This window comes from Argiope bruennichi, chromosome X2, assembly GCF_947563725.1.
Source record: "Argiope bruennichi chromosome X2, qqArgBrue1.1, whole genome shotgun sequence".
Taxonomy (NCBI): domain Eukaryota; kingdom Metazoa; phylum Arthropoda; class Arachnida; order Araneae; family Araneidae; genus Argiope; species Argiope bruennichi.
The window spans coordinates 37,187,761-37,201,043 of NC_079163.1; the positions used below are offsets into that span (position 1 = coordinate 37,187,761).

At 32.6% G+C, this 13,283-nt stretch overlaps 1 protein-coding gene across 1 annotated transcript; it reads left to right on the plus strand.

The window, feature by feature from the left end:
• The first annotated feature begins 4,577 nt into the window (after positions 1 to 4,577).
• Positions 4,578 to 6,967, plus strand: LOC129960757 (uncharacterized). Its single transcript, XM_056074369.1, has 5 exons — positions 4,578 to 4,684; positions 5,714 to 5,766; positions 5,839 to 5,977; positions 6,382 to 6,528; positions 6,621 to 6,967. Exons 1-5 carry the CDS (start codon positions 4,663 to 4,665, stop codon positions 6,845 to 6,847), a joined length of 588 nt encoding a protein of 195 aa, XP_055930344.1. The 5' UTR covers positions 4,578 to 4,662; the 3' UTR covers positions 6,848 to 6,967.
• The last annotated feature ends 6,316 nt before the right edge of the window (positions 6,968 to 13,283 follow it).

Here is a 13,283-nt window from a genome sequence, read left to right on the forward strand (position 1 = left end):
GATGATAAATTTCACGTGCACCAGGTTCATGTGTACAGCAGGTCATTGACTGAAATATATTTCAAGTCTCTCTGGTCATCAGAAAAATTCAATTTTTGTGATTTTTATGGAAATATTATAAAAATTTAATATTGATTCAACAAATAATTATTTTCAAATCATTCATTTAATATGCATTGGAAGCTTTAGTTTAGTTTTATTAACGTACCATTTTAAAGCAACACTAGGACTATTTTGGGACGGATCTCGTAAAAGCGAACCCCTGTCAGATGACGCGGATGACACTTGAACTGCCCCCATCTCTAAACTTCCGCATCACACCAGCGGAGGACGTTTAGCCCCGACAAATTTAGCGTGCACCAGACCCGCTTAAGCGACGGTTCTTCGGTGGATTCGGGTCTCGAATTTGAAACCCTCCGATTCCGAAGTCGAGACCAATATGCATTGGAAAATTTCTCAAGTAAATTCCCATCAATAAGAATAACTTTAAATTATACTTATATAAACATGGGTTATTCAGAAAGTTTCCGCCAATTTTTGGGATAAATTGAGAAAAGATTTTTTATTACTAACGATGAGATTTATTCAATAGTATATGAAACTTTTATTGGATAATGACTTGCCATTCTATGCGAAGTTTAATTAATGCACTCTCATGAAATATCCCTAGTTTATCGTTACCAAATTCTGCAAGGTACTATTTGCAATCTTCCAGAGAATTCAAAATTCTTTTTTTCCTTTAGCGAATTTTTCAAAGAAGAGAAAAATTCAGAGAAAGAACGGAAAAATATGAAGTAGGGGATAAATGGCTTTAAAGTGGGTGATCCAAACTCACGTTGTCAAACGTTACCTCGTGAAAGACTACTCCTTTATGACTAACAAATTCTGGAGGCTTCTAAATATTGACTTGGTTTCAAATTGTCTGCTGGTTACTATATTTACCTAATTAAATGTTTGATTAGGTGGCAACAGATTATAATAGATAATGATCTTCCAATCCCACCACTAACAAAGCATAAATTATTGAGAATGGGTATTGGCCTTTGGGGTGGTTGAAGATTATTCACTCGAATAATTCTACAACAGTTTTCGCTCATCATTGTTGCGAATGATCCCCTTTGTCATCACCTATTATCATCTGTTTAAAAGAAGAATCGTTTTCTTTATATTTGAGTAATGAATCATATGTGTGATTCATTTGAAGTTTTCCTTTAATCTGGAGTAGGAAGAATCTCGCACATCTAAAAAAACTACCGAAGACGAGGTCACATTGAATGCTCGGAAACGGTCAATTCAGCGTCTAAATTTTGTCATCCTCACCCATGCATTATCTACTGAGACTTTTCTGATATTAAAAGTAAAATTCGCTTCGTCTAAGTTCCTCAAATCATTTACGTACTTTGCGTTCGCTTACAACATCGGAAACAGCGCATATATTTTTCGCATCTTGAAAAGCACTCTTGCCTTTGTATAGTAATGAAACATTAAGTGGTGAAAAATGCACTTTTATTTTCTCCTTGCTTACACTGACACCAAACATACACGATAAAGCAAGTGTTGATAGCGAAGAGATAAAAACATTAGTGAAAGTACGACCCTTCAGAAACTGTCTATTTTCATAAGTTAATAACAAAAATTCTGCACCCTTTAAGCGATCAGCGTAAGTAGTCGGGAAACGCGAAACATTTTTAAATAATCAAAAAGAAAAAAATTAGTGTAGATCCTTTAATCATATAAATAATTTATTGAATAATTACGAAATTCTCATGAATAAGAAATCCTGTCTCCATGTAAAAACAAAATAAAGCTGAGGAAATGAGTGAAGGAAATTAATCGTAAACATTTCTAAAATTTCTCTCACCTGCATTTAATTGTATTATACCGATAAAAAAACAATGTGTCAAGTTTTCTTCCTTTATAAAACAAGGAAAATATTCATTTGTAGATTATTTTAAATGTTTTACATATTATATTCCATCTATTCAGCAGTTCTTAATTTTCCTAATTAGCAATATAATGATATTTGGGATGAAACTTTATTTTTAACTCTAACAGCTTCATTTTTATTAAACATATCCTACTGTATTGCATAAAATAATTAAAATTTAAAATATTAAGAATGGATTATAATTTTTTAATATCTGTAGAAACAACCTTGATCTTATCAACACTGTAACTAGACGTGGCGCCCTCTTTTGAGAAAAGGATGAAACATTAGCTCATTTTAAAACTTCGGGTAATTTTAACTTAGTTTTTGAAATTTAAACTATCAGATGGAAAAGAAAAATAGCGATACCAGAAAAACTGAAAAAGCTGGTCAACAAAAACAGAAATAAAAGAAACTGCATGCTTATTAACCACTGTCATTTAAATTTTGTTAACATTCAAATAATTTTTCAGAATTATGGAGTTGGTTTTGGAATGAATATTTCGTCACGGGTTATCCGTAATTGTAGTAAAATACTTTAAACTGGTCGTCTTAAATTAAATCAAGTATCTTATAAAATTCAACGCTTTAGATGATTTAAATAAATTACAGTTTTTAAGTTGCTTTAATTCATTATTTACAAAAGTTTGATCTTAGTGGTGATCTATTGAATTAATATAAATTATTTCCAAAAATAATACAATCATCTGGATTTAAATATTGCAATAGAATATATCAATTACCTCTATTATCAACACATCCATTCATTTTGTTTGTTTATGTTGATACATAGTTGAATCACAAAATTGCGGATTACATTTTTTTTTTTTTTTTTTCGAATTTTGAAAGTTGAGAGCTCAATAAGTTAAATAACGAAAATATGAGTGGTTTATAAATTAATTTTAATACTTTAGTGTAACGTATCGTTAGCGTCTTATAAAAATTACAATAAAGCTTGCAGCCTTTAAATCAGTTTTCATATTTATTGTCAGAGAAAACAGTTTTTGACATTAAATTTAGTTTAAAAGGTAGCAAAAATAAATAAATCATAAATAGACAAAGAAAGCTTAAAAATAAAACCAACAACAGATAAGTTTCATGAATATATTATTTCCTTAAAAAATTCAAACAAACGTTTGCTAACATTTCCAGATAGAATATAATTCTTTCACCGATATTTCAGTACATATTCTACTATTTAGATTTCACTAGTTTGATGAGAATAAGTATTAGGAATTGAAAGCAAATGAAAATGTGAGTAAAATACTATTCCAGAAAAGAAATCTTTAAATAGAATGGCATTTTTTAAAATTTGTGAATCATATAAGCGAAAAGTGATTGAAATTATAAGAAGCTACAGCATTGCATTAATAATGCGAATTTCTGTCTTGGAGAGTTGTTTTTTCTGCTAATATTACAATAAAAGAATAAGATTCATCAATGTCTTTTATAGAAACCATTTCTCATAATGTAAGCGTAACAAATAACAAGACCACTCATACAACGACTAGTCACATTTTTGCATCAATTTATAGAAATTTTTGATATTTAAATCTGTAATTGAATCAAAGAAGCTATTAAGTTACTGGATTAGAATTACTTGGAAATGCTTAAATAACTCTGTTGTTCCTCGTAATTTTGTATATATGGTTTAAAGTAACAATAAATGTCCAAGACAAAATGAATGAGGTGGTTAAATATATTCATCGATCAAGGCATTTAATCCGTAAGAAATCAGAAAAAAGTTATAAAGGAAAAAATCAATGCATTTTGTAATATTTAATCTTCAGGCAGACAATCTTATTTCCTAGGTTGATTTGATATGTTGGATTAACATCTATTAATTTAAAGATATATGAATACTATAGGAAAGAGGTTGATAATTCTGAACCGTGGTCAGATGACGAAGACAAGGTTCTAACTTCGAACTGCTTTTTATGCGGCATCTTAATTGTTCAGATAATGTAATTAGATAATATTTAAAAAAAGCTGCATCGAGCCGAGCCGAAAACTCCAAGTAAGATATTCATTTACCTGAGATTTTGTTGTCGGAATAGTATCAGGTCATCGCTGAACCACTTTAATGCTGATGCTTAATATTAGATCTGATCATGATTCAAAATTTCAAAATCCATCCCAAGATCCATCCCTCATGTTGCTTCAAGATGGAATGTAAATATAACCAAACTAAACTTGGACAGGTTATGCACCACTTCGATTAAGATTCAAATTGAACAGCAACAAATCATCAGTAAATAATAGTATTAACTGCGATCCAGAAACAACTTCCAGTTGTTGATCCGAGGACATTATATATAAATAATTGTGTTTGAACAATTTCCTATTTCTTCTCCTTATTTATTTAAGCATTAACTCGCATTTCATTGATTATTTTAATCACTTCAAGGATGATTTCTTACATTATATTACAAGTTTTTATGCATCAATTAGAAATGAAAGAAAGTGAGAAAAAAATTCCAAAGAAATTCGAATGTATCTTTGACACAGAAATTAATTCCATACACCCACTTAACCACTTACCAATAGCGATTAAAATATTTTTTTTTCTTTGATAGTATAACTGTAACTGTTCTATTGGTGCTGGAAATGACTAATTTACGTCATGAGTTGAACTAGTAAAACCTTAGGTCCATGAGAAGGGTAGAGATAAAAACACAGAAGTGATACTTCTCTCTCATTATTAGCTGTGATTACTGAAGCTGTCCTCGTCTTGCATGATAGTGGCCATGGATTTCAGTAAGATTTTTTAAATTTTATTTATCTTTACAAGATTTATAGCGTGTTGTGTTCAATTCAGAGTAAAGTTTATATTTAGAAAGCAAGTTTTCCAAGCGCAAATATTATGTTTAAAAAAAAATATTTTTAGGATGGCTAGCTTGATTTTTCTTTTTTCCCCTGCGAATATTTAAGTCGCAGTCACTCAAAGTTATAAGTATAAAACTTGTATTTGTGTCGGAAGTTAATAGCTTTCGATCTTAACTATCTAATTAAAACTTAGAATGGTATTTTACTGTTTACGGCATTTTAAAAGGTAATGGTATATCCTTTATTGGTTTCTTTACTGTCCTTGACAGCATGCAGAATGCTTCGCTTGGAGCATATCTCGTATTATCGAAACGTTGAAAATAACCATGGAGGCCGATTTGCTTTCTTTACTGTATTAAAATCCATCCTTAGATTAATTTGCAACTGTGCACCTCTTGTTTTCAGTGCAGCTTTCGGGGAATCGTAACCAGTGAATCTACAAGCTGTTCTCTGTATCTGAATTTCCCTTTAACCGGTATTGTTTAGATTATAATGCACCCAGGTTTTAAATTTTGATTAATCTCGATCGTCAGTCTAATAAAATTTTATTCTCATTCACAGATCCACTCCTTTACAGACTGCACAAAAGGCAATTAAAAATTTCTTAAGGGGGGGTGGGAGATTTTTGTCTTAAAAAATGAGATACCCACCCCCCCGCCAAAAAAAAAATTCTTTACTTCTCTTGTTATCTATTTAAGTACAAAGCTCCTTTCGTTTTTCCTTAAAAGTTCTTTACTACATGATAGTTAACTTTGATACATCTTTCCGTATATATAATACGGCCTTAACTTGCTACTTGTCACATGCTAGTAGGGAATCGAGCTGCTATTAATTGTGTATGTCTTGCTAGATGTTTTTAAATAAATGAAATTCTTCTCCATTCATTTCGCTGTAAAGAGAAACCATAAATTATTGGGGGGTTTTTTTTTCTCCTGATATCGTTTATGCTTTCTTTTGCAGTGAAAAGTTTCAACGCATTTTTCGACTTCCTTGCCGGGATTTGGAATCCAGAGGTCAGTAAGCTTCTGTCATTCCTACTGCATGCGTTCCCTAGGAAATATTACATTATTATTTCTATCTTCTAGTTGAGGAAGAGAGAAGTATATAAACCTAAACTTGGCCTCGAGCTACTGTTCTTAGCATGGTTTCCAGCCAATCTATTTGTAAGACGATCACTCGCAAATGTCGAATGTCTTCATGATTATGCAGTTGCACCTAATCCAGGTAACTTTAAAGCCTATGTGTGGATTTTTTATTTTTGACTTGTTTCGTGTTGCTAAAAATGAAATTCAGCAACCGAATTTCCATTAACTTCCCTTTATATTGAAATTCCCGAATTCTGTATACTTGTAATGCTAACGTTTCATATTTTAGAAAACTAATAATCAGTTGAATAAATTTTGGATTTCGATTCTGTATGAGGCGCCATCTAGTATTAACTAAATCCTAAAGAGAATCGAGATTTTGTTGTATTAAGCGTCTTCATGAATTTTAATTTACTTTTAAAACCTGAAGATTTCATTCATCCATTGCAAAAAGTTTTCTCTGGATGATCCAATACGAGATTGAGTCTTTTCTCTATTAAATATGTAAACATCATTATTTTATACTCGAAAAATAAATTCCAGGTGAAGTCCCCTTTCATGACGTTAAGGACAAAATGAAAGGCAGCATCCGTATGTTATGCTTCTGGATTAACGTAAATAGCCTCCACCGTTCAGGGCTTCATTTTCTCCTTTTCTTGAACGGTGTATTAGATTATATCAAGAGTCTTGGTAAGTTACTCAAACTTTATTTTCATTTTTTTTTTATATATATATAGAAAGAACTCTTGATAGTCAAAAGCTAACAAAGTTCCGAATTGCAGGTCACAAGACTACCAAAATCCAACCCTCGTGTCCAAATGCCGGCCAAGATGCGGAGAACAATGGGCAAGTGTTACCTCCAGAAGATTCGCAAGAAGATCCGACTGTTGAACAGAATGAAGAGCAGTCGGGACTAGAAACTTTTGAAAAGGTTTCTAGCGTGGTATATTCCAGTTCTGTCCATAAAGATACAAGTGAGGTAGCTGCTTCAGGATGCATAGCATGGTGATTAAAATATGGAGCCTAATACATCCGTTCTCTTCCAGAGACATGTTCAACAAAATTAATATTCAAGAATTTACCTCTTTGTAACTTTTTTATAGAAGTAATAAAATGGTTTAATATTTTAGTCCCTTAAGTTATTCTGCAGAATTTTTCCATTTATTACTCCAACGATTAAATTATTTCAGTCCTTTTCCACGTAAAAGAATTCCATTGAATTTAAAGATTTATATTCTTAACAAGATTCAAAAGTATCGTCATTAAAAAGGACATAAATGGTTATTTCGGAATCGGGTTGCAATGGTTTCGAAATGGAAGCCCAAACAGCATATGAATGGTTCAAACTCTGTCAGAGTATGTTGCTTACGATTAAAAAATCAAATTGAGAGAATTCGATTTCGCAACATTTGCATTTTTAATGAAATATAGCGCAACAAGCTTCCTACGAAAGAGGAACACTATTGTGATATGCTATTTGAATGTCGTATTGGGATTTGGCATAAACTATCGATAGTAATGTTGGCAAACCCTTGAACACTCAAACTTCAACTATTGTATTCTAGCTTTATATTAACCTAAAATATTAAGTTTGAAGTTACTCCATGGCAAACGGATTCGCATATAATTTCCTTTTTATCTTGAATGTAAATTTATCAATTTTTAATTGGTTACTACTCTTGACTAGTTGTTAAATCTTGATAATCACATGCATTTCGACTCTGCAAAAGAAGCCGACCCGCATTGGGACAATGTAATATCACTTATGAGCTTTACGTCTCGAAACTAACTTTTGATCACGCCTCTTTGTAAGGTTGCTTATTCTGATTCGTACAAGTTTTAGACGATTTTATACATGAATTGCTTGAAATGAAATTAGTTTACCTTATCCGAACTTCGGATTTTGGAAATCATTGTGTGAAAGTTGTAATGGTATCGATGCGGTGCATTTCGTGTAGAAATAGTAAGATTTTCGGTGCGGTTTACGGTACGGTGTTATTTTTCATTTCTATAGATTGTTTTCTCTCGAGCTTTTTTAGAAATTTTCAAAACAAGTTTCTAACAACGATATGGAGGTTTTCCTAATCTATTTTGCTACAGGTAAATAATACTCGTAAGTTTACAAATGTGTTCCTCGAATTTTAAAAAGTGTGAATTTGCAAAAATGAAATTTATTCAAGACTTCTTTTAAATGGAAGGGGAAGAGTTGATGTTTTAAAACTGGTTCCAAAAAAACTTCGTTTAATTATGCAGAGAGACTGTTGCATTAATATTATAATAATCAACATCAAGGCGTGTATTTTCGACATTTCCTGATTGAAAAATTACTTACGAAGTTCAGAAGCAATTAATCAGAATGAAGAAAATATTTAACTCCTCCCCCCCCCTCCTCAAAAAAAGAAACATGGTAACTTCCCTCAACTATAAAATCTAGGGGGGGGGGAGTGCGTATTCTATTACTTGGGAAGGGAAGAACAGAGTTAAAGGAAAATTCTTGTCAACACTGTAGCTTTTAAACAATATTTGGCCTTTTGGTGTAGTTGTATTTACGTCTGGTTTTGAAGAAACTCTAAGGTCATTTTGGAATTCGCCTCGTAATCTTGAACAGAGGACGAAGGTGGTACCTCTCTCTCCATGCTTCCATGCCACATCAGCGGGAGGGCGATTGAGACTTGATGTCAGATTTAGCCCGGATCATGACAACATACATCGAATCTTTAGTGGAATTTAATAATTTAGAACATGGAACTTGCTGTCCCAAAGGCCAAAATTTTAATACTAGAACACCTCGGCTTCTTGCAGCCTTTCAGCATTGACTGTGAGAGTTATATTTTATTCGAAAGAGATTTCTTTTACATATCTCGGTTATGTTTAAGATGCTGAAATATACTTGATCTTATATTTAAGGTACTGAAACGTGGCGGCCTTGCAAGTCGGACGCTCGTGGACTCTAAACTTAATTTCCACGATATGTCCACCGTATGTATGGGCCTGGTATACGCTAAATCTGTCGACTCTTAAGCGTTCTCTTCAAGTGCTGTGATGATGATTAGAGAGAAGGGTCACGCCTCTAGTGTCAGTCGTGGCAGCTAATCGCTGTTCAAAATTAACAGTACTGTTCCAAAATATATCTTGTGAAATTTCAAAATGAGACATTAATCTAATTTAACTAAACCAAATTATTTAAGGCACCATCGGAAATAATTTCATATTTTAGCTGCATCTGTGCTGGCAGCGGAATCGAATCTTTTAAAAAGCCATTTTTTTTTCTAGTCATGTGATATTAATATACTTTACGGATTGAAATTGGCTTAGGAAAAATAACTCATTTAGCTTATTAGATCAATTTATTTTAATTAATTTGGTTAATTAAACAAATCAAAACACGCCCTTTTTGTGTCAGATAAGGAACTGGAGCATCTAAGTTTCTGCTTTATTGAAAAATTTATCATAACTTATGCCACACTATGTAACTTCATACAAAGATTAAGGAATTTGCTTGAAAGCATACTTCCCATGGCCCTAGAAAGAGTTAGATTTGGTTTCGGTAATGTTTATTTAATTCCCCGACAAAGAGGCTCTTGTAGCTCACCCCAATCCATGAAATGATTCCTTTCCTATTACAAAATGGCTTATTCTATGCGTGTCTCATTTATCTTTTAAGTTTGTAAAAGATGTAAATGACTTTTCACGACACCTTGTCTAACAATTTCTTTTGTCGTTTTTTTTAAAACTTAATACAAGCCATAAAGAATAATAAATTAGATGACAGCTTCTACATTCCAAGAAGTTTATAAAAAGTAAATTTTACTGAAAAATCTTATTGCATAATATCATTAACTTGGAAGTTTTCCTCATCTTTTTCCAACCTAATTGCTTTTTATTTTATGAATGATTCAGCAAAGTTTTCCTTTACTTTCCGTCGTTCACTGCAATACTTTCAACCATCTAGTATATACGAACTTTCCAACGTCGATTTCACTGACACAATTTTTTATGTGTTTTTTTTATTGAAGAAGGTCATCGTAAGACATTCACTACAAACAGTAAATAAAAAAAAACATGAATTTGGTTTTTCCTTTAAATGATCTAGAGCGTCCGGAAAAGTTAATTTTCCTTTATATCATAACATCGAACTTGCCCTATTTTGTTCCGCCTTCTAAAAAGTTTTTGTTTGGGAGAGAAAAATGTGTCAAATGGTCAGTGCACTTGAAATAACCACGCCATTCACCATTCCATGGGATTCTACGGAGCCATTCTAGGTCAAACGTTGATCTCCCTCTATATTTAACAAGTTCGCTTTAACGAGTTCTTGGGACCTCTGGCACTTTCTCCCCTCTCGGATGCTAGCAATGAGCGCAAAAACAAGTTTCGCTGTAATATTGCGCTACTAAGCGTATTTTTAATTTCCACGGCTGAAGGAAGAAGAAAAATGCAATGGCGATTTCATCGGAAGGTGGGACTCACCGTAAATATCGTCGCTGTATGTTGTATGTCCAATTTCCCAAAACATTTTGTCGATGTAAAAACTTGCATATGTTACATTTTCTCTCAGATTGCTGCATAAAACATGAAATTGTTGTATGTTGCCACAAAGTGCCATATTTTGATGATAGTTCCAGCTGTTTTGCCGAGCGTAGTTTTTGACATACATTTTGATATCAGAGTGATGTTATTATTATGGCTTTCGTGCTTATGAATTATGCAGAGAAAAAATAATGCTACCTTCAAAAAATTCGACATAAAACATTTTGATAAATCTCCAAGTTTTCTTAGTACTTCTTGAGCTTGAAGAATCGTTTTTGAAATTATACCGCCTGTCTGCGAAAACGATGACTCAAATAAATCTAGACAGATGAAATTTTGTATTTTTTAAACCGAAATTGCTGATTTTTACTTAATTTGGACAAAAGTGGTTAAGGCAAATCTATCCCTTTTTTTCTTTGAATTATTGTGTTTCTATCCACACAAAGATGCAGCAAGCTAGAAAGGTTGAATTTTACCCATATTTTTTTCATTAAATTGTTGATGTGTATAAGATTTATGACCAAATCTGTCAGGCAGACTAACAGAGACTATCTGCTATCTTTTCTATCGTGAAGGCAGTAACTGAAAAATGTAATACATAGATGAATGAATTTCAGTAAATAATCTTTAAAATCAAAGTTTGAGATTAGTAGTTAGTTTTAATTTAACGTCCGCTGGCAGATAAAATAGATATTTGTTTGACCGATTTATGTGAACATAACTCAGAATCCCCACTGTCTAATCAAATGGATTTTGTCACAAGATTTTGGAATCAAAATTGCAGACCTGAAACAAATTTTAGATCCAGTCATTCAAAATGGTTCGGTCCAAAATGCATGTATAATTTCCTTCGAAGCTAAACAGAAAGTGCGCCGTATTTCTTAAGCATACAAGAAAGTCAAAGAGAAAACACTTTCGCTGATTGAAATTGATCCATTTCTTTCAACATTACTTAACCTTGTAACCCTTCGAATTTATTTAACCTCTTAATTAAATGACACATCCTATTTGGGGCATTTATTGTTATTTCAATTTCTATAATAAAATAAAAGACAATTGAGATATTGAAGTACTTTCAAGTGATATTTTATGTTTTAAACTTCTTAATACTTTTACTAGACTATAGATTTGAATTCTAAAAGTTCAATGATTCGATGCACGTAACTTTGTCGTAAACTATACCATAAAACTGAGTATACAGTTAAGGAATTTGTCAGTTTAGATTGTTAGTCGGAACACAGTTTACAGGAGCATAGTTTCAGATCGAAAATTAATTCATTTAGGAGATATAAATCCTATAAGATATAAGGTCCATTGTAAGTCGCTGCGAGTTACAATGGATTGTTTCAGTACGCGCATCTGTGAATCTCTTGCCACCGCAAGTGGTTAATAAAATAGTAACATATGACAAAGACAGTCAGCTTTGTTTGTTGTACCACAGTAAGCATTAGTTACACATTCCACGCCAATCTCCAGACCTAAATGCATAACAAAATTTATGGGTTTCAGCAGAAAAACTCATCTATGAGAATGATGTAACATCTAAATATATCTGAAAGAGATCTTAAGAGTGGGATAAAACTTATGCTAAGAAAATAAATTTAAAAAAAACTGGTGGAGTCCATATCTAAAAAATTTTAAACTGTAACCCAAGTGAAGGGATATGCAACTAACTATAAATTTGCTTTTTGTATCAAAAAGTTAAAAGTGTATTCTCAGTTTTGTGGGGGTGGAGGTATCTGAGTGCCATATTTGTTCATTTTCTGAAAAAAAAATTCGATTGCATAATATTTTTATTTATATATTGAAAGAAGGTAAATAAGCGTAGCGTTTTCAAATTGTCATGTTCACAGACAGACTGACATACATTTTCCAAAAATATGTGCTTCGAACTCAGGGAGGCATAAAACGTGGAGATTTGTCAAAATCTCGAGTTCGAATTTTTTGACGATTGTCATACTTTCTCTATACTTCGTGTAAGAGAAAGTAAAAATAAAGAAATAAAGAAATAAAATAAATCATGTTTCTTACAAATGGTAGTCATTATGATGATATTCCGCGTAAGTGCCCCGGGATGTTCCAAGGATGGATTTAATTTCTATCGGCTTTTATTTCTCTTTCGTTTAAAATCTCTATAAATGGAGAAGTTAAAATATTTCCTCGAATTTTAAACAGCGAAGATTCCACATCGATATCTATTACACCTAATCTTCGATTTTATTTTGCACACTTTCGGATGTATTATAGGGAATGAAAGCTGTAATTTATGGTTCCACCCTACTTGCAAACCCTACCTGTATGAAGTTTTAGTTTAAGAGTGTTCATAAAATGAAAAAGTGTTTTACTTCCCTAATCCACCTCCGTGAGAGTGCTCAGCCCACTAATGATGCCGGCCGTCGACCCACTTAGGCCAACAGCCTCGAGGGATCCAAATGAGAAAGTCTTATTTAGCAGACACTGATGCAACGCAAGACAGATGTCAAGAACTCTGCCCTTGAGACTTCAGATCGTCCAGCTGGAATGAGGCTGATCGATGGCAGGGTGAAGATCCAGGGATCTTCCCCAGGCACAGGGTTTTTTGAGAAAAACAATACATTGGAAGTAATTAGTTATGGGATAAACAAGTACAACAATTTAATTATGAGATTTAACCTCTTGAGATCCAAATTCCTGCTTAATTAAATGGCGCATTCTATTTTGCAGATGTGTTATTTTGATTCAGCTGAGAAACAATGGAGGGTAATTAACATCCGGAGTATAATATGTGTGTTTTTTTTTTTTTTTTTTTTTTTTCATTCTTGTCGTCATTAGTGTCTTAGTTTGCATATATGGCAACTGAGTATTATTATTTTTTTGGCTACGTAATCGTATTTGACTTCAAATACTTTAATATGTTTTCTGCAATATCTAGTCAGTGG

Excerpts from the sequence above, each read along its gene's own strand:
- LOC129960757 (XM_056074369.1), top strand. The coding sequence starts at position 4,663 with ATGATAGTGGCCATGGATTTCA. Across the intron at positions 5,767-5,838 it reads CCGGGATTTGGAATCCAGAG|TTGAGGAAGAGAGAAGTATA; the intron begins GTCAGTAAGCTT and ends TCTATCTTCTAG. Across the intron at positions 6,529-6,620 it reads AGATTATATCAAGAGTCTTG|GTCACAAGACTACCAAAATC; the intron begins GTAAGTTACTCA and ends TCCGAATTGCAG.